Raw genomic sequence first — 22,020 nt, 5'->3', positions numbered from 1 at the left:
TCTTAAAAACACGTTTTAAAAAACCCTCTTCCAAAGCAAGGAAGCACAGCATTCCAACATAGCAAATACTTTGCCTTGATGGCCATTTTGTACAAGAAATATAAAGTGCCCCCTTCGGACATGCCATTTAGAAAGAGCCAGGAGCAGGCCTGAGTTTCTTATTACATCTGATGATTCTTTAGAAGCAACTATACATGTATCTGACAAACTTGCCGGTTCTACAGACTGAATGGCAATTGTTACATGCACTAGGAATGCAAAGGAAAGAGTGGTTGTGAAGAGGGGGGTGGGGTGGGGTGGTTTCAGCTCTTGCATTGCCTTTCTCCTGTCCTTAACCCTTCCTGCCTACCTGCCCCTTCCCCGTCCATCATCCACTCACGCTGTCAGCACCCACATTCTGTTGTCTTCACTCCCACCTCATCTCCATGCAGTAGCATTATTCATCTTTGAAATGTTCAGTGCACAACAGCTCAGAGTATGACAAAAGAGACAATGTTGGGAACTGGCTATTATAGAGGTTGTATAGAGCTATTTTGCAAAACGCTTGACCATCTTTGTATTTACCCTCACACCAAGATCATTGCTGTTCTCATTTTACAGATGGGGAACTGAGTCTGGCAGAGAGTGACTTGCCCACGGCCGTACATAAAGGCCATAGCAGTCGGGCTCACAAGATTCAGCGTCCGCTGGGCACACTTAAGCCTCTTGTTTTGTGTCCTGTTCTTAGTGGATCCCGTGAGAGCAGTCCTTCCTCTTCTGCCTGATGTTCTTCCAAATATTCAAAAACTCTCAACAGATCCCCCTTTAATCTGTCCTCTGGGCTAAACGTGCCAGTTTCCTCCAGCCTTTCCTCCTGCGATTTGTCTTCTAGACATTTGTCATCCTCACAGCTCTTCTCTGAATCCTTTCCAGTTGATCAGCATCCCTTTTGAATTGTGATGCTGAGAAATGAACACTGTTCTTCAAAGGAGATCTTACCTGAGCCCAACTTTGAGCTACTTCCTGAGATTTGGATACATACAATTTTTGCTTCAGTATTATTCTGTGGACTTGTGCACCTTCCTGTTCATTGGTCTAAAGTTACCTTTGCAAAAACAAGTTAACCTAATTGTTTCTGTTGGGAATATTTGATCAGAATGGTGTGTGATTTTACTGATTAATGTTCAAAATTGTGAGGTTTGGGCTATGCAGCATACTTGTCTCCTTTTCATATTGTCCCCTGGTTCAAAATGGTTTGGTAGACATTAGAAATATATATTTTAATCTAGTAAAATGTGTTCCACACCCGCAGCCCTAGTTATTTTGAAGTGTTAAATTACCAGGGAAAGGTACCCTATCCTAAAAGGCTTACAAGTTTCAGGATGTATTAGAGCAGTGGTTCCCAATTAGCTAATTACTGAGGACCCCCTATTTTTCAAAAGCAAACCACAGACCCCCCCCCTACTTTTGAAAATTTTGATAACTCTATGGTAGTTACCTCTGCAAAGCATTTTTTTAAACATAATGTTAGGTAGCTCCTAATAAGTAAAGGATTTTAGGTATACTAAAAAAACAGACTAGGGCTGAGCAGTATCTGGTTTTTAACATTGTGATATATCAGCAGCTAAACATTGCAATGTAGGGACGCGGGCAGCACTGTGGTCTAAACCACTGAGCCTAGGGCTTGTCGATTGGAAGATTGGCGGTTTGAATCCCCCCAAAGGGGTGAGCTCCCGTTGCTCGGTCCCAGCTCCTGCCAACCTGGCAGTTCGAAAACATGCCAGTTCAAGTAGATAAATAGGTACCACTATGGCAGGAAGGTAAACGGTGTTTCCGTGCGCTGCTCTGGTTTCGTCAGAAGCGGCTTAGTCATGCTGGCCACATGACTTGGAAAAACTGTCTGTGGATTAATGTCAGCTCCCTCGGCCAGTAAAGCGAGATGAGTGCCACAACCCCAGAGTCGTTCACAACTGGTCTTAACTGTCAGGGGTCCTTTACCTTTACCTTTTAAACACTGCAATATATCACAATGTCTGAAATCAGGCATGGGGATGCGGGAAGGAGCAGCCACAGAGATCGGATGGGTGGGGGAGAGGAAGTAGAGTCACCATCACCACATGGTTTGAGTGGGAGGGGACTGGGGGTGCATCAACCCACCATCCGTGGGGCAGCCAGCAGTGGCAGCCAGCAAAGATGCACATCCACTGTGGCCGCTGCTGCTTTCCTGCTGACTGAGAAAAGCTGCTCTGCCCCAGTGCCAGGGGAAGTGAGGGCAATCAGCTGCCCTGGTCTCCCTCAGCGTGAGAGAAGGCAGCTCAGATCAGCAGCGTTATCGGTTGAGATCATTGTGCGATATCAGCGGTGCCTTGGAATTGGTTGCCCTGCTCTCCCTTGTGCGAAGAGTGATATATTGCTGTGTATTGTCAGGTCAAAATTGTTATTGTGGTGTGATTTCAAAACCAGTTTTGCCCAATATATTGAAAAATTGCACAGCGCTAAAACAGAACATAAAATTTGTGACATTACCATGGAAAATGACAAAAAAAATGTGGGGGGAGGCAAGGGATGGGGCCTCAGGCTCCCTGGCTGCATTCCCTGGACCCCCAGGGGTCCCTGGACCCCTAATTGAGAACCACAGTATTAGGGAATATTTTCCCCTCTATAATCCTTCTTAGTTGTTAATATGGTCAAGTGAGATTTTGCTTCAAGTCTTATCTATGCGAGGGGTCATGAGAAGGAGAGTGCAGGAGGAGGCCCTGGCTGTGCTGGCATCACAGCTAGGGAATGCTCTCCTTAGAGAGCTTCGTCTTGAGTCCTTTCCTTGCTTTGAGAATGTTAGATAAAACTCACCTGTTCCGCCTGGGATTTGATGTGTCTTGAGAAGGTTTGAGTGTTGTTGCTCTTAACTTGGGCGGGGGATAGAATTGGTTCTTTGAATTGTTTTATTATGATGATTGTTGTTTTGTAATTCGTAATTTTATTGTGGTTCTACATTGCTTCAATTATTTGTGGAGAAGTGACTAATAAATGTAGTCAGTCAGTAAATAAACTGCTTTCTGCAAAAAACAACAGTATCTAGTTGTCAAAAATATCAGCAAATTCCAGATGAATTGAACTTGACTTTGAAGTCACCAACCATACACAGTGCCATAGCTTTTGAAGTGGCTTTTTTCCTGCCCATACGACAAGTGTTTCACTTTTCTTTTCTTTTTCTTTTTAGACTGGCCCCCCAATTCTACACATCCCCAGGGTGTTGGGATACACATATACACACGCCCAACCTCACACTAATCATCTGGTGGGCAAATGAATAGATTTCTGGATGCAGCAGCATACGCACTTCTTTTGTCGTTGCACATGAGAATCTGTGTATCGGGCCAAATGGACAATAAACATGACAAGTGGGACTGTTAACGAAATGTTGGCGTGTGGAGGGCTGCTGCTCAGGGTTCCGTTTCCCCTTCCCTCTGTCAGTCAGCATTCCCTGTCTACTGAGTACACCTAGTCCTCATTGGGCTGCTTTTGGGGTCACTACTTAGAATTAGTTTCGTAAATATTTTTATTTCTTTCTGCAAATCTTGGACTTCCATTTTATGCATTTTGCCAACCCAAGGATTTGCTCATGGAAAAGTGTTTGCTCCCCTACTGTTTACAGTTTTCCCTGTCCCAACGGCTAGCATTCTGTAGTAACTGAGCATGCTCAGTCCTCATTGAACCACTCTCAGTTCCATCCCTTAGTGTAAACCAGGAAAGGACCTATCCAGATGGTGACATGGTTCTCGCTTTACTTCTTTGATCTATGCGTCTGTTACAAAGAAAAACTGTATTTTGCAAACCTCAGGATTACCCCAGTATCTGCTTCTTGTGCATGTCTGTTGCTGTTTTCACTGCATAAACAACAGCACTCAAATAACATAATCAGAATATAGCATATGACACCCAGCCCAAGGGTTGCTATCGGCAACATTTGACACTCCCCCACAAGCCCCTGTGCTGCCTTCCCAAAACTGGGTAAGAAAGGTGCTGGGCTTTGGGGTGGAGGTGTGTGTGTGGGAGCCCTAACAGGGCCCTAGAATCCTTCAGCCTCCTTTCTAAAGCCTAGTTAGCATTTCTCCTGCTTTGGGAAGAAGGGGGAGGGCTCTAGGACCTGGCCAGAGCCTTGCACCTCCTTCCTAAAGCCCAATGCCTCATTTATCTGTCTATGGGAAGGCAGCATAAGAGCTGTGTGGGTGTCAAATCCCACCAGAATGGCAAGGCAGTGTGTGGTCTGAGGGTTCTGTGTCAAAATACTCTTGTGGTCTGCTTAGTATGGAAAGTTGGACTGCCCTGGCTTATGAGATAATGATTTATGTGGAAGAGCTGCTGTTCCCTTCTCTGCACCTTCGAAGCCCACTGTCTTGTGATGCAGCAGAGCCTACCTGAAAGAGAGAGAGAGACCACCCGTCCTCAGGATACTGCTTGTTTACTAGAATGGCAGATCATTCTAAGGCCTCAGCACTCATGACCACCACCATCAAAGTGTTTCAGTAAGCACTGATCTACAGTTAGAGACCTGGGCCTTAAGGACAGACTCTCCAAGTGTCCCTATTTTCCAGGGACAACTCTGATTTGGAGAAGCCGTCCCAGATTCTGATTTGATCCCAGAATGTCCCGCTTTTCCTTAGGATGTCTCTATTTTCATCAGAGAAATGTTGGAGTATGTGAAGGTTTTCCAGTGGAAGGGTGAACCTATTTATTGCTTCATGGGCACTCAAATCTTGTACTATTAATTCTCCACTTCTTTTCCTTCAGACAGAGCAGCAGAACACTGTGAAAGAATAGGGAACTTTGAGATCTGAGCCAACTCCAGGCCACCAGTGGCACAGCTAAAGTATTTTAGCTGGATATGAGGTCTTCCCACAACCAGCCTGTGGGAAAGAAGAAGTTGAGACATAGCAAGATGGGGCAGGGCTGGCAGGCCTTCCTACATTTCCAGTCCACTGGAAGTGCAGTGTGGTAGCCAGGAAGAGCTGTCTTGCTTTGGAAGTCAAGGTTCAGAGGTTATGGTGGGTTTTCCTGTCTTGGACCTGGTTGTCATGGAAGTGGTAAACCTGTGTCTGGATTGTACCACTGCAGGCAGCAAGTGAAGTATCCTATCCAATAAACACCACCCCAAGCCCTTCCACATAGAAAACCTGATGTCAGAGAGGCAGATTCTAGCCTAGCCTTCTTCCTGGCATACCAGCGTCCTATCAGTGGGTAATATTTTGGTATGGAGAAATAGGCAGTCATGTGAATCCCCTGCCAGCAGACTGAGGTGAAAAGGCACATGTGCAAGTTTATCTGGTGACAGTGAGATGTTGGCCTAAGTAAATATGGAACTCCTGTGTTTTTTAGCCACAAACCTCTTGCAGCCTGTCATTCACATTTGATCTTTCATGGGAACTGGGCAATTTTACTCATGTGCTATAAGAACTGACACTTGTCTGAAAATATTTGGCTGTATCTGAAAATGAGCAAGGGCTCCACCTTCTGCTACCCTTCATATGGGGAGCTGAACCATGAACAAGTACTTTAATCACCTCCCATGTCCCTCCAATACAGGCATAGGCAAACTCCGCCCCCCTGATGTTTGGGACTACAATTCCCATCATTCCTAGCCAACAGGACCAGTGGTCAGGGATGATGGGAATTGTAGTCCCAAACATCTGGGGGGGGGCAGAGTTTGCCTATGCCTGCTCTATTCACTGTAAAAAGCAACATAGGCTTTTGAACAACCCTTCCCTTATTACTCACCTCAGCACCAAAACACAGGCAAATGGGAGAACATTGCATTTTACAAGAGGGCAGCAGAGAAGGAAGAGAATTTGCCTTGTTTTGTGTCCGTTCCCCCCCCCCCCGCTGAAGCAGCTGACTGAAGGAGGGAGTCTGTTGGGAATGAGTGTGGCCCAACTTGGAAAGCTCTAAGCAAGGGTTGGCATTGAGATTGGCATGGCAGGGCATCTGCTGAGGGCCCACGGGCAAGAGCCCCCAGTGATGAGGTAGACTCATGGAAAAGGAGGGCCAAACGGAAGGTGTCTTCCCAAAACCCTCCCAAACCTGGAGCCAACACTGCTTCTGGGAACCAGCTGAATCTTTGCTCTGCCAGTTGCCTTTCCCTCAAACTCACTTCTCAAGAGGAAAGGTCGGCACCCCTGACATGGGTGTTGCTGACGGTTGTTCCACTTGCTTTAACCTGTGATTCACCCTTCCTATAGTGTATACACATGGCAAAGCAGACATTTGTGTGATCACCAGGAGAGCCTTCTTGGAACTGACCACGGGCCTGTCTGGTCCAGCATTCTGTTCCCACAGTGACCAAGCAGGTTCTCTGGGAAGCCTGCTAGCAGGCTATGAGGACACAAAAGCATTTTCTACTGGAGACAGCATTTTGGTGCCATGGCTAGTAACCATTGATAGTGGTATCCTTCATTAATTTGTCCACTCCCCACTTTAAAGCAATCCAAATTGGTGGCCATCACTAGATTTTGTGGGAATGAATTCCATAGTTCAACTATATGCTGTATGAAAGAGTAGTTTTTCTTTTGCGTGTCCTGATTCTTCCCCCATTCAGCGACATTGGATGCCCCAACTTCTAGCATTCTGAGAGAGGGAGAAAAACTTACTTGTATCCCATTTTTCTCCACAAGGGATGGTGTGCATGTGGGGTACATGGAAGCCATTTGCTGTAAATTTCATGTAGAAAATCAATCTTGTGTGAAGCAGCCCTCAAGGACAGGATTCTGGGCAAAAGCATTGGATCTGGTCCAATATGTTTGCTTGTATACTTTCTCTATCAATTGCCTCTGGGTATTCAGATGATATTTAAGTAAATTAATTAATGACAGTATGTTAGCTTTAAAAAAGCAACCCTGAGACTATCATGTGCTGTAACTTTTTTTAAAAAGAACAGTAAGGAAAGCATTTAAAATCGTTAAAAGCACAAATGTAACATATACAGGTAAATAAATGCTGCAAAATATATTGTGCTTTAAAAAAAGCATATGTACCAGCAAACAGTACAAAGCAAAGTATTTAAGAGATGCTCAGTATAAACTATATGTTTGTGTTTAAGCATTATCCAATGTTCGTTCTAAAATTGGCTGCCCGCAAGAGCAAAAATAGCTGTGGATTCCATGATGTGAGTATTCCGGTTATATAATGAAAATTCTACTTGTGCAATAGTGGGTGTGCCTGTATTCAAAGCAGGTTTAAATTTTGCGACAGCCTTGCAAATAAGCTTGCAAAAGTTGATTTCCCACAGAAATATTTCCTAGCCTGCTTGTCCAGACGTGTCTATTGACTTACATAAGAACAGAGCCAGTGGCGCATGTAATCCAGCATCTTGTTCTCACAGTGGCCAACCAGATGCCTCTGGGAAGCCTGCCAGCCTCCCTCTGGGGAGCACCACAAGGGCCTCTCCCATCCTGTGGGTTCCAGCAAGTGGTCTTCAGAAGCGTATTGCCTCTGACTGTAGAGGCAGATTGTAGCCATCGTGGCTAGTGAAAGTGAACACGGATAGCCTTCCTCTCCATGAATTCGTCTAACCCCCTTTTAGATCTCTCCAGGTTGCTTCTTCTGGAAGTGAATTCCATAGTTTAACTTTGCAGTGTGTGAAGAAGGACTTCCTTTTGTCTGTCCTGATTCTTCTAACGTTCAGCTTCTTTGACTATCCAAGAGTTCTAGTATTATGAGTGAGGAGAGAAGGAAAATCTCTATCCATTTTCTCTATGCCATGCACATTTTTATGCACTTCTCTCATGACACCTCTTGCTCGCCTTTTCTCTAGAGCTAAAAAACTTCCAAATGCTGTAATTTGAAGGATTTCTCCTATGGACTGGCATCTGACCACCGAAGAGTCCATTTGCAGCTCCCCCTGCCCACTCAGCTGGAATAGGGGCTGGAATCTGGACTGCATCATGAGACGCCAGCACTCAGACGTGAATAGGGAGCAACTACAGGCTGGCATCTAAAACCATCAGCCAGCCCCAGGGTCCATCTGCAGCTTTATATATTTTTTTTTTAAAAGATGAAATCAGCCATCAGCTTGCAATGACTGTCCATTTTTATGAAGGTGCCATGCTGTAAAAATTATGTAAGTGGGACCTACAACAAAATGTTGCAGTGCAGGATTCCAGCCAGTCAGACATGTCCTCTTCCAGGATCATTTCATTCCACACTTACTTACTTTGCCAAACATTTATTAGGCATTACAAATATGTTGTTGTTGTTTAGTCGTTTAGTCGTGTCCGACTCTTCGTGACCCCATGGACCAGAGCACGCCAGGCACTTCTGTCCTCCACTGCCTCCCGCAGTTTGATCAAACTCATGCTAGTAGCTTCAAGAACACCATCCAACCATCTCATTCTCTGTCGTCCCCTTCTCCTTGTGCCCTCCATCTTTCCCAACATCAGGGTCTTTTCAAGGGAGTCTTCTCTTCTCATGAGGTGGCCAAAGTATTGGAGCCTCAGCTTCATGATCTGTCCTTCCAGTGAGCGCTCAGGGCTGATTTCCTTCAGAATGGAGAGGTTTGATCGGCGATCAGCCTTCTTTATGGTCCAGCTCTCATTTCCATACATCACTACTGGGAAAACCATAGCTTTTACTATACGGACCTTTGTTGGCAAGGTGATGTCTCTGCTTTTTAAGATGCTGCCTAGGTTTGTCATTGCTTTTCTCCCAAGAAGCAGGAGTCTTTTAATTTCGTGGCTGCTGTCACCATCTGCAGTGATCATGGAGCCCAAGAAAGTAAAATCTCTCACTGCCTCCATTTCTTCCCCTTCTATTTGCCAGGAGGTGATGGGCCCAGTGGCCATGATCTTTGTTTTTTTGATGTTGAGCTTCAGACCATATTTTGCGCTCTCCTCTATCACCCTCAATAAAAGGTTCTTTAATTCCTCTTCACTTTCTGCCATCAAGGTTGTGTCATCTGCATATCTGAGGTTGTTGATATTTCTTCCGGCAATCTTAATTCCGGCTAGGGATTCATCCAGCCCAGCCTTTCGCATGATGAATTCTGCATATAAGTTAAATAAGCAGAGAGACAATATACAGCCTTGTCGTACTCCTTTCCCAATTTTGAACCAACCAGTTGTTCCATATCCTGTTCTAACTGTAACTTCTTGTCCCACATAGAGATTTCTCAGGAGATAGATGAAGTGATCAGGCACTCCCATTTCTTTAAGAACTTGCCATAGTTTGCTGTGGTCGACACAGTCAAAGGCTTTTGCATAGTCAATGAAGCAGAAGTAGATGTCTTTCTAGAACTCTCTAGCTTTCTCCATAATCCAGCGCATGTTTGCAATTTGGTCTCTGGTTCCTCTGCCTCTTCTAAATCCAGCTTGCACTTCTGGGAGTTCTCGGTCCACATACTGCTTGAGCCTTCCTTGTAGAATTTTAAGCATACGTGATTTTTAAGCCGTGATGTTAGACTACCCAAAAATGGGATAGTATGCGTTTGCGTAGCTCTTTGTGCAGCGGTCAGTAGAAAAGAATATGTTCTACTGTATCCAGCACATTCAAAAAACATCTGCAATGTTTATCGTTTCTGGGGATGTTTAAATATCTGCCCTTGACAAAAGCTGAGGCGAAAACGTTCAGTTGAGCTAACATAAAGGCCTTGTGTTGGACTGGAATTATTTATTTTGAAATATAAGTGACCCTGTTATCTGTTGTATTTATACCATTAAACTTGGGGGAGCAAATTTTATTTACAGCTGATTTGATGTTTTGTTTTTCAAATGTCCCTTAATCTGGTTTGAATATTACAAGAAATGTATTGCTAACTTGAATTCTACAAGAGTTCCAAGTCAATATCATAGATCTGATTTTGCTATGTAAGCACTGGAACCATTTGGATTTATAAGAGTCCTTAAGTAAGTCAGAAAGCAGACTCAAGGGCTGGCAATGAGAATGGCAATGCAAGCAGTGTTTTCCAGTGCTGGCCCACACCCAATATTTCATCGTGTGTATACCTAGTTCCACACACATCATCTCATACTTGATTGAACTTGAGAGTCCCAGGATACGTCTCAAGAAACTTGAGTGTATCTTATCTAAATCACTATGATATGCTTGTATCCATATTGGGATCCCAAAAAGTAGCTGGGATGTCACTTTAGCTTGAAAACTTTGAATAGCAGCTAGTATAAATTGGTTACCTTTCTGAAAATAAAAGTGAGCTGCTGCTGAAGAGGTACACTTTGCCTGCTTTATAGAACTTGTGTGATGGTTTGACCAACCTGAGCTGCTCTGGAATAAAATTCTGAGATATCTGTGCATCTTCACTTGCTTCATTACACGCATACATATTTTCTGCCCCCAACCCAGCCATCGTCCAGCATTCATGCCTCTGAGCATACTTGGTCTTCACTGAGCAGTTTTTAGGTTCTCCTCTCTGAATCCCCACCCTCACAAGACTTTTTTATACTTCCACAAACTTTTGGGTTCCCTCACTCTGCTGATACCACCCTCTTGCGTGCAGATGATGCCCTTGTCGGCTGCCTGGGGATCCACTCTCTCAGAATACCAGCCAGGATGGCTGTGCTTTACCCTGAAAGCAGCGTTCCTCTGAATGCAGTTGCTGGGAGTCTCAAGTAGCCAGAGCCCTGTTACACTCAGATCCTCCCTTCGGGCTTTCCATAGGCATCTGGTTGGCCACTGAGAGCAGGATGCTGGCCTGTAGTGGGCCATTGGCCTGATCCAGACGGGCTCTTCTTATGTTCTTCTGAATGAGTTTGATGCTAGTATACAAAACATCACCTCACTTTCTGGTAGCCCCACTTTCTGTTTCTTCTCTGAACCCATCTGCTTATATTTCATTTTTACCTAAATTGTGAAATGCTGCTACTTCCCAATGTAACGTGCTGGCCTCACTTTCACCTTTGGCCAGTCTCCATTGGGCCACTGAGGCTGGGGGCATCCTCTTCCCAGGCTCTTGTGGGGCAGTGTGAGGAGGCACCTCTCTTTGGGCAGCAGGGGGAGGAAAGTTCAGAGACCAGAGGCTGCAGCTGCCCGGAGGACTCTCAAGGAGAGGAGGCTGAGGGAACACTCCACATGGGAGGGTGTTCAAAAAGTGTTGAGGGGCTGGGACTTCCGGGGAGGTGCCTCCGGTAATGGCGGAATTCCTCTGATCAGGAGGAATTTGCTCCGTGGGAATCTGGGTCTGGCCGCCACGGCGAAGGCGGAGACCCGTTAAAATCACAGGCGGGAGAAGCCTGTGAGTGTGGGATTTGGCGGGCACCTTTTGTGCCTCCCCTACTCACGGGGGAACCCGGTTTCGGGGGTCCAGAGCGACATGGGGTGAGCGGCGCGGTGCTTCGAATCGTCTGCTTCTTCCATGGAGCGAAGCCGCATAGCTGTTGCCGGAGAGCGCTGACCTTTTTCTGTGGACAATTTGACTTTAAAGTAATTACCCGTGAGTAGAGCTGAAGTGGAAGAATTGTGAAGGGGAAGTTCAATACAGGAAGTCCGCCTTCCCTTTTTGGTAAATAGACTGAGGCAATGAGGTTGTAAGCTGGAGTCCTGGAAACCCTTTTGTAAAAGACTAAATTTCCATCGGCAAAGAACATTAACCCCCCCCCTTGGAGGCAGGAGAAGAGGGGGGGAAGTTGCGGACTGAGTATGCCTGTGGGAGAGAGTGAAGAGAGTTAAAATACCGCCGCTCTGACCCTGGAAACGGGCTGCTAGCAGGACTGACGTCTTTTGGAATGTTCATTGACAGCGTTTAGAACGTTCATTGTCAGCTAGTTAAATAAGAGAAATACATTGTTTCTACTGTCTCCGGCTGCTTTAAAAAGGAGTAAAAGTAACTGAAAATTGAAACTAACTTTGGATTGTTTGAATTGTGTTTAAAAGAGGACACTATTGACTATTACAAATAGAAACTGTTTTCCCCTAGTGGAAGCCTTTGAAACTGGTTGCTTTATAAGAGCTGGGCTAGGGGAATTTCCAGCTGCAAGATAAAAAACTGTGAGACTCTGGGACTGACCTTGAATCTTTTAAGTGCTATGGCAAATGGAAGGGGAAAAACAGACCAGCCAACTGCTGAAAAAACATTAAGGTCTGGGAGGACTTGGCAGCAACCCAGGAGAGGCTCAACATCAGGCCCCCCTGCTTCTTCTTCTTCTGCTGCTGCACCAGTACACTCAAAACCAAGAGGAATGTCGACAGAAGAGGCCTTAGTGGCTGCATTATATAAGATAAATGATTCACTGGAACAGCTTAACAAGAAAATGGACGCGATAAATGCGAAAGTGGATGTTTCAACTACTAAAATCAACTTAAATACAGAAAGTATAAATAATACCAATACAGAAACCACCCAGAAATTGATACAGGAATCTACTTTGATACAGCAAACTGCGGAGGAAGCCAGGGAAAAAGCCGTTGCTGCTGAATGTAAAGTAACACAACTGGAGAGAAAGAGAGTCCCAGCCCTACAGAGGCAATTTGATGAACATAAGTTGACACTTGCTATGATTGAACTTAAAGAAAAACAGACGAATCTGAGGATTAGAGTTCACCTTTGGTGGACATGCCCAAGGATTAAGACACTCTGGGAGATGATCTATAACGAAATGAAAAAGGAATTTAAATATACCCTTTTGAAGAAACCAGAGGCCTTTCTCCTGGGCATGGTTGGCCAATTGGTGTTAAAGAAGGATAGAACTTTTTTTACGTATGCAACAACAGCAGCAAGAATACTCATCATGAAGTATTGGAAGACACAAGATTTACCCACCCGGGAAGAATGGCAGATGAAGTTGATGGACTATATGGAACTGGCGGAAATGACTGGCAGAAATCCGAGACCAGGGAGAAGAGTTGGTGGAAGAAGACTGGGAAAAGTTTAAAGTCTATTTATAGAAATACTGTAAAATTAATGAATGCTAGAAGAATGTTGGAATGAAGTTATATGGCTTTAGTAGAAATGTTATAAGGAATTAAGTATAAATAGATTAATAGAATATTAAAGGAAAAAATATGGTTAGAATGTGTTAAGATAATTATAGGATAGAAAACAGAGGAAGATGGAAAGGAATTGCTGAAACAATTAATAGAAGTGGAATACAAAAAGGGAGGTGTGAGGAGGTCGTTGAAATAAGTGAATGAAAGATAAGATATTGAAATTGTTTGATGTGTTTTAAAATTGTTTTTGTTTTGTTTTGTCAGTTTAATGTGTGAGTGTTGTGTTGTGTAGTGTTTGTGTATTCTATTGTATTGTTCCTTTTTTATTGTTCTTTTCTTTTTGTCTAGTGTTTAAATTGTTGAAAAAGTAATAAATATTATTTAAAAAACAACAACAAAAAGTGTTGAGGGGCTGCTGGCTCTGTAGGCAACGGGTGACACAACTGGGCTCCTGAGCCCCACAGGGGTGCCACAGAAAGAGTGTAGTTGGTCAAGGGAGCCATGGGCTCAAAAAGGTTGAAAACCTCTGGTGTACAAGGTAGAGGGTTGGACTAGGGCCAGAGAGACCTGGGTCTCCAGTCATGACACTTACTGGGTGACTTCAAGCTTATCACTTTCTCTGGGCCTTACCTGTCTCACAGGGTTGCTGTGAGATAAAAATTAGATGGGAGTGTATTATTATGAGAATGATGTGCGCGATAGAAAGGGGCTAAATATACCAATTGTAGGGAGGGAGGGAGGTGAGTCGCGACTTGGCAGAGTCAAAGGGAATGTACGGTTTTATTATGGTTTGTTGGAAAATAATATGTAAGGAAAACAATAAAAAATTACTTTTTTTAAAAAAAAAGAAAATTAGATGGGAGGGGAGAGACCTTTGTCCATGACCCTGAGTACCTTGGAGAAGGTGGGGAATAAGTGTAGTGAATAAATAAATAAATAAATAAATAAATAACCAGTCTCCGGCACCCTATGCTTGCACTAATATTTCACACTTTTTTGAGGAAAAAAACCCCAGAGTTTTCTTTTTAATTTTGGCTGGTGGTGGCAGAAGATGCACATACCCCAACTGTACATCTGTGGTGTGGGGGCTACCTCCATTCTACCTAACTCTAGAAGTTTCAGGAATCCTGTCACTCTCTGGTGCACCTGGACACTGAGAAATGCAGAAATGGCCCCCTGGAAATTTCTCCCTTCCTATAGAGGTTTTTCCAAGCATGAGAATTCATGAGAATTACCAAAAGCAGCTCAAGAGGTGGTGTGTGTGTGTGTGTGTTTAAATATCAGGCTATATTTTTGTGGCTGGTGGAGAAGCAGGGGTTCATTTCAGTAGCTCACTTTTGGTTTTTTACTTTTCTGTATATAGTTGCTTGTGTGGAATATTCAGAAGCATTGCAGGCAACCCTGCCATTCATGCCTAACAAGTAACATCAATTGTGTTTGATTTGGGGGGTGTGTCAGCTGATGTAATATAAGGTACAACAGTCGTCACTGTGTTCTGCTTCTAGTTGACTTTCAAAGTATGTCTTTCCTGGTCTTAGCAACTTGAGGAGGGGTTGGCTCTCTGCCCTTGCATACCGTAAACCTCCACACACACCTCTGAAACCACCTGAATGCTCCTGCAGCCAATGGCTCTGTGACAATTCAGGATCTTTTAGAGCCAATGCTGCCTCAGTCCCTAAAAAGAGCCACTTCTAGGCTCTGGGCTCACTTCCAACATCACGGAGGACAAACCTGCGGTACACAGTCGACCTGACCATATGGCTCCTGCTGCCTCCAGCATATTGAACCCTGTAACTCAATTGTAAAGTCTTGCTAGGGCACGGAGGCCGTGCCAGCTGGCTCTTCTGTTGCCGTGACTCTCATAATTAAGGTTGCCAGATGCTGCTCCAAATTGAGCTCCTATGCTTTTAAGAGCTGGATTGCAGGCAGAGGCGGATTCTCTCATTCTTTACACGGCTGCAGTAAAAGAAGACGAAGCAGCTACCAAATCTCTCTGTGTGATGCTGCAATTATTAAAGGGAGCATTCCTGCAGGACTAGGTCTGACAACTCTGCTTCTATTTATAAGTGATAAACTGAAGCAGATCAGTAATCGTGAGGCATCTTGTAAAAACTAAGACTGCAAATCCAGATCTGGTATTGCAGAGTCAGTCTGGAGGATGCTCCACAGCACTCTTTTCTTAGTGCCTCAGATCCACACAACTACGTCTTAGGATAGGTGCAGATGCAGTGAGGAGGGTGCTGTGCCTGTCTCTTCAGGGCAAACATAATTTTTCTGTACCTGCTTCTGGCGTATTAATGAGCATGTGTCTCCTTTGGGAGACTGTTGTGAGGCTAAATTTAGGAAGGGCAGGAGGCAAATGTAATTATAGTGTGTCTGTGTTAACATTCTTATGTTAATGAACGTATCACCTTAATACTTTGCATAAGTGTATCAAAATGCGACAGACATGGGACTATTGGTGCTGGTGGCATGTCCTGATCTGTGGTGTTACAGTGGGGGTGGGGGTGGGGGTGGGGGGAGGTGACGGCAACTGCAGAGCAGCCTCTGCTCACATAAACCAAGATTAATGCTACACAGAGGGCAACAGGATGTTGGCAACACTTGGAAGAAATACAGGCTGGCATTTTGGTGCCAACAGCATTATGTGGTTGCGCAACAACAACAACAAAAACCCTTGCATGCAAGAGGAGCCCTGATCCCACAGTAAAGACCTGTCTGAAAGCACCAAGAGTCCAACAGCGAATAAGCCAGGCTTCAGTCTATTGATCTAAATGGCCTAACCCTAAACCCAGTTATCTGAGAGTGGTAGGCCCCACCAAGCACAACAGGGCTTACTTCTGAGCAATATGCATAGCATTGCTCTGTAAATGTACAGTATCTCTTGTTGCTCTACTCTGACTACCTTCGTAAACAAATCAGCATTGAGATAACACCGTCCTTGGCTCATACTGAGCGTTTGCTGGGCATTTATGGGTGCCAGATGCATGCTGGGTGCTGCACAAAGCATACATGTGATGCAATCCCTGTGCATGGGGGAGAGGCCAAGGTTTGAGCCACATGCTCCGGAAGGGGATAGGAGAAGGTCAGAAGACAAATAAGAGATGATGTGATGACCAAAACCGTGAGCTGCAAGTCCCAAAGTTCCCTGTTGGAATCTCACCTCTGTAATTCTGTCACCAAGAAGGCAGCTTTAGGCAAGCACCTGTTTGTATGTGCCCCTCCCATCACGGTGTCAGTACAACCATTTTATGCTTGCAAGGGGGGGGGGGTGTCTTGTGACTGTAGCTATGCCAAGTAGAAGGACTTGTTCTCTGAAGAAAATTGTTGCTTGCACGTGTGGAAGCGGAAGAAAAGTGAATCAAAGTATTATATTCCAAGAACAGCTGCATGAATGTGCTCCCCACCTGCCTCCTTAGTCTGGCTCTGCTTCTGCCTGGTTGCACCCTTGGTTTCCCCTTGGTTGGGGGAGCTATGGCCTTCAGCTGCACTCCCTCACCCTGGACAATCGGGCATGCTGCCTGGGGCTGATGGGAGCTGGCGCCTCAGGACATCGGAAGGGCACAGGCTCCCTGTCTTTGACACAAGGAGAGCCAGCCCTTGTGGGATGAATGACCAGAGTTCACACTTACAGCGGACTGAGGGCTCATCCCTGGGAGTTGCCTCAGTCTTGATGCTCAACCCTGGGTTAGGTAAAGTAGTGAGTACTTTCAAGAGTGTACAGAGTGCCTGTTGCTGCTAAGCAAAATCAGCTGGGGTTAGAACTAGAGGAGCTCCAAGGCAGAAGAGGCCCAAAGCTGCAGCTGCCTAGGTGAAGCCAAGGAAATGTGAACAGCAAGAGTCTAGTGGACAGGGTGTTTCTGTGCAGTAAACACTGCCCTCTAGTGCATATTCTCCCGTTAGTCGAAGGATTTCCCTCAAAGGATGTGAACGCTGTGCTGAATGAAGCAAGGTGGTCATTTGCTTTCCCCCCTTTGGGATCAAAGGGCACTGAGCATTCCTAAACAGAGATGGGGAGACTGAGAGTCCTGCCTCCCAGTGCAAAGGACAAGACACCACTTCCTTCCCAAAGGTGGGTCCTCACCACCTCTACACCAGCCCTCGCCAATCTGGTGCTCTCCAAGATGTTGTTGGACTGCAATTTCCATCAGCTCCAGCCAACACACCATCATGGGGTGTTTCTGTGCTGGTAGGAATTGTAGTCAAACAAACAACGGGAGGGCACCAGATTGACAAAGACTGCTCTATATCTTCTTTTCCTAGCAAAATAATATATGTGGTTTGTAGCATTTCACTCAGTTTTTAAAATACATATTTGTATATGTTTTTGAACTGTGAACTGGGTCAGAATTGGCCTGAATATAAGCCTCACTTTCCCCCCAAATTCCAACGGTGAATAGTTAAAAGTGCGGCTTAAATTCGCAACCTTACAAAAATGGGCTTTTATGATATCGCTGCTGAAACAGACATACAGTAAAACGGAACAAAAAATGTTTCATTGCCGAATTGCGAGCTTGAGGCTGTTTATTAGCCATTTATGGGTGTGAGTGTCTGCAGAATTGTAGCAACTGAATAGCAATTTGTGATTTTAGCGATTGTACGGTAACTTTTGCTTGCAAGTTCAAAGGCTTAAATTGGCTCAGAGTTACAATTCTACCAACCTCAGCGATTTTCAGCCTGTAACCCAATTATAAGGGAGCGGTTTATATTCTGGGATTGTCCTTTTTTCTCCCCCCCCCCTTTGAATTTTACAGGTGCGACTTATTTGCAGGTGCGGCTTATATTCAAGCCAATATGATATGTCCTGATCTGTGCATTTATTTGGGACATGCAGATCAGATTGGTTTGTATTGGAATTCATGTAGACTGAATTTCTCAAACATCTTCCTTCCATCCCCTAACCTCCAATGTAGAGGCAAAGAAAACACCAGGTATGTTCAAGTTGTGCTCAGTGAATTCATGGTATGAAAATGCCAAATGAACTGTCATTGCTCTGTGGTCTGTTACACCCTGACAAAAGAAATTGAAAGTGATAGTAATCAAGACACAAATTCTTCCCCATGAGCCAGGAAGCAGCTTTGTACAAGTACATAGAACAAATACACATACTTTCTAATTGCATGCCATCTTACCCCTTAGATCAGAAGTTCTCAAACTTTTTTCTCTGGGCCAGATTAAAAATTTGCTTGTGCCACACTGAGTTTTTAATTGATAATAAGTACTTTGGAAAACAAAAAGAAACAACTCTTAGCAGTGCTTGATATACAACCTAGAACACAACTACTTTATAATATGATCAGGGGACATCCAGAAAGTGTTAAAAAATGCAGCTACATAAGAACATGAGTCATTCCCAAAATATAATAATGATTGTCCTTGAATCTTCCCACCACACATACCATCCACTCCTGCTACCAGCTAGAATAATATAATGCGCCACACCCTTGGAGAACCACTGCCCTAGATGTTAAAATATTTGGAGCTGAATAACTGGTGTACATTAAAACACTTTGAGATGTAATTGGGATCTTTCCTGCTGACCAAAAGAGACCCCCATATTTTACTATGAGTGGCTTGATATAAGCTAGTAAAGCAAAACCTCAGCCTCTCACAATGGATAGGATTGGGAAACCTTATTACTGAGTGGGTGCGATGGTTGTATACTGTGTATGTGTGCATGTGCATACACAGATTTGCCTATTTACGACTTTGGTCCTTGTAAACAAAACAACAGAGTAGATGCATCAGGTAAAAATAACAGTTAAGCGGGAGGGAATGATATAACTCTCAGATCACATGGGCAGAGGGGGGGGAGGAGTACGTTACTTTCCATTAGTTATGCTATGTGCACGAAGCAATTGGTGTTGTCAATACTTGCAAAGAATCTAGCAAAGGCGAATTCTGTTCTTAAGTTTATCTAGATTGGGTAATAGTGGAGAGCTAGGATGAGAGGTATGATGGTAAATTATTAAGTGCAGGAGCTCAATAGGACAGCCCTCATAGCCGTGGCTCCAAGAAGAGGCAAAGAGTGCAGGCAGCTGAGGTTCAGCTTGTAAAACATGGTGGGCATTAGGAAAAATTCTTCAGCCAGCTGAAATGCAATCTTTAGCTTTTAATTACAAAAGGAAATGAAAGTAGTGTCAGCCTCTGCTAGATTTCCTCCCTCATTCTTTGACTTCCTCTATTCTAAGCTGTTAAATCAAAAAACAAATACACTTGAAAGCCTCCTTCTCACCTCATTCACTTGCCAGAAAAGAAGGCTTTGCTACTTTGGTGCTCAGGTGGATAATCTTCCTGCTCTTAAAAGTCATGGAGCTGCACTTTGTCCCCCATTCTGATTCCATTACCCCACTGGCCTATATTACTCCCCCCCCCCCACTTTCTGGAATAGGAATCAGTTTTAACTGATGAGGGGTAGGGTTGCCAGCTTTTCAATCTGCCTCTGCTGCTGTACCTTTAACAGTCACTAAACCTAGTCACTAAATTTGCACACTAAATTTGCGCATCCGCATACTGCAAAAAAGTTCTCTTGTTGATTTCTGCGGATCAAGCAAGCCAGATTTTTGTGTTGGCAATGCTGAGCTGGAGAAGACAGAAGTTCTTATTTCTGTGCCTTTCTTGGTTCCCTTCCTACCACAGGTTGGGGATAGGTTTTCTGAGCAAGTTCAAACAGTGATAGAACCTAGTATGAGAAACTGACCAACGAGTGGCATGTGTCAGTTGATATATTTGGGGGTGTTTCTTTTCTATGCAAATGGCCACAGTATGAATTACTGTAAGCTGGGAAGGTACAGGGATGTTTGGACTCTTTGATGGGCTGTGGCTGCATTCACTAGCACCCGTTGCCAAGGTGCCAACTTGAACAAAATATTTTTTTGGGGGGGGCAGGTAAGCCCAGCCCTGCATAACTGACCACATGATGTGGTGCATGCACACCATTTGCATGTCATAGAATCATAGAATCATAGAGTTGGAAGAGACCACAAGGGCCATCGAGTCCAACCCCCTGCCAAGCAGGAAACACCATCAGAGCACTCCTGACATATGGTTGTCAAGCCTCTGCTTAAAGACCTCCAAAGTAGGAGACTCCACCACACTCCTTGGCAGCAAATTCCACTGTCAAACAGCTCTTACTGTCAGGAAGTTCTTCCTAATGTTTAGGTGGAATCTTCTTTCTTGTAGTTTGGATCCATTGTTCCGTGTCCGCTTCTCTGGAGCAGCAGAAAACAACCTTTCTCCCTCCTCTATATGACATCCTTTTATATATTTGAACATGGCTATCATATCACCCCTTAACCTCCTCTTCTCCAGGCTAAACATGCCCAGCTCCCTTAGCCGTTCCTCATAAGGCATCGTTTCCAGGCCTTTGACCATTTTGGTTGCCCTCCTCTGGACACGTTCCAATTCAGTGTCCTTCTTGAATTGTGGTGCCCAGAACTGGACACAGTACTGGACTGGACTGGAACTGAACTGTCAATGCCCTTTGGAAGGGCCCAATCCCCTCAAATATTTTATGGGGGGGCAAAGGCCCCTTGGCCCCTAGGAGCTGGCTCCTATGCCCATTGCAATGGGGGCAGGCAAATAGCAGGTTCCAAGTCCTTTCATTCTTGTTTGGTTTCTCCTGCTGTTTTGCTAAATTGTAGCGATTTGCGAGTGGTGCTGTGGGTTAAACCACAGAGCCTAGGGCTTGCTGATCAGAAGGTCGGCGGTTTGAATCCCCGCGACGGGGTGAGCTCCTGTTGCTTGGTTCCTGCTCCTGCCAACCTAGCAGTTCGAAAGCACATCCAAGTGCAAATAGATAAATAGGTACCACTCCGGTGGGAAGGTAAGCGGCATTTCCGTGCACTGCTCTGGTTCGCCAGAAGCGGCTTAGTCATGCTGGCCACATGACCCGGAAGCTGTACGCCGGCTCCCTCGGCCAATAAAGCGAGATGAGCGCCGCAACCCCAGAGTCATTTGCAACTGGATCTAACGGTCAGGGGTCCCTTTACCTTTACCTAGCGATTTGCTGCTGGGGCAGGCATTACACTTCTCGTATTATTTTATGTACTTTGCTCTTTTGATGAGTCTGTTCATTTCAAACAAAATTGATATAAGCTGAAAAATGATTTTCTAAAATGGTCTAATGAGATTGAATAGTTCCTTTAGAGGGAAGCGCCGTCTGGATCACTTTGCGTCTCTTCCCCCTCCGCCCGCACCAGCTCTCAAAGATCTTGCCAACAAAAAAACAGCATTTAACATGTTAACTCCAATGCTCTCCCTCCCCCTCCCCTGCCCAGCCCGGGATTTCCGTGGAAGGCGATCAGCTGACGGAGGGGGAGAAAAGGAAGAGCGACGCCTCGCTTGGGGGGGGGAGATCATCCCCCCCCCGCTGGAAGAAGTGGGTGTGTTGCGCGTGGAAGGAGAGGAGTTTGCGGGAAGAGGAGAGAAAGAGGCGGAGATGGAGCGCGACGTGTGAGTGGAGCTCGGGGGGGGGGCGGGGACTGCCCCGGAATACCTGCAAAACGGGGCCGGGACTGCCCGGAGAAAGGAGCGGGGAGGCAGAAGAGGGCGAGGCTGCTCTGGGGCCGGCCACTTTCCGGGGGGCTGGCAGGGGGTAGTGCCCCCCCCCCCGAGCGTGCATGATGCGCTGGCTTGGTACTTTGCCCAGAAATGCGGCGCTTCTTACTCGCAGAAACCATTCCCCCCCCCCTGCCAGCGCCATGGAGAACCTGGGAGCGGGGAAAGGGCGGATCCGTGGAACTCTTTCAAAGCCCAAACACGAAACAGGAAAGCAAGGCAGGAATAATAAGACAATTACTTTATTAATGAACTGCTAAACCTCTGTCTCAAGGCAGTTAGCTGGGGAGGATCACGCATATTGCAGCCGTCTGCTAAGCTGAGGACTTTCTTCTGGGGCTGTGGGCTAAGATGGGGCTTGTTGGCCCGGCCTGCTGGAATCGCAACCCCTCCCTCTTTCTTATTCATGGCTGATTCAAGTGTCCCATGGCAGGCCTTTTTTCTTGAATTCCTGTTGAGAGCCATGTACAGAACCCCCACCCCCACCCCCGCCCATTTCCCCATCCTTCTTATTCCCTCACTTGAGTTCTTCAGTGTTTTATAATGTGCAGTAAA

The 22,020-nt window shown here is 45.3% G+C and overlaps 1 protein-coding gene across 8 annotated transcripts in view; it reads left to right on the top strand.

Annotated features, from left to right (window-relative positions):
* The window catches only part of IQSEC2 (IQ motif and Sec7 domain ArfGEF 2), a 163,553-nt gene that overhangs the window by 51,776 nt on the left and 89,757 nt on the right, over window positions 1-22,020 (top strand). For 2 of the 8 annotated variants that reach the window (XM_082205780.1, XM_082205779.1), the window contains exon 1: window positions 21,143-21,360. The exons of 5 other annotated variants lie outside the window; for them this stretch is intronic. In XM_082205780.1, the coding sequence (XP_082061906.1) occupies window positions 21,146-21,360 (215 nt within the window). In that variant the 5' untranslated portion in view covers window positions 21,143-21,145. Of the gene's footprint in view, window positions 1-17,685; window positions 17,838-21,142; window positions 21,361-22,020 lie in introns of those variants that run through there. One more of the 8 variants, XM_082205781.1, reaches the window with a different exon arrangement.

This window comes from Podarcis vaucheri, assembly GCF_965113315.1.
Source record: "Podarcis vaucheri genome assembly, chromosome: 17".
NCBI lineage: Eukaryota > Metazoa > Chordata > Lepidosauria > Squamata > Lacertidae > Podarcis > Podarcis vaucheri.
This window is presented reverse-complemented; position numbering and strand designations above follow the sequence as displayed.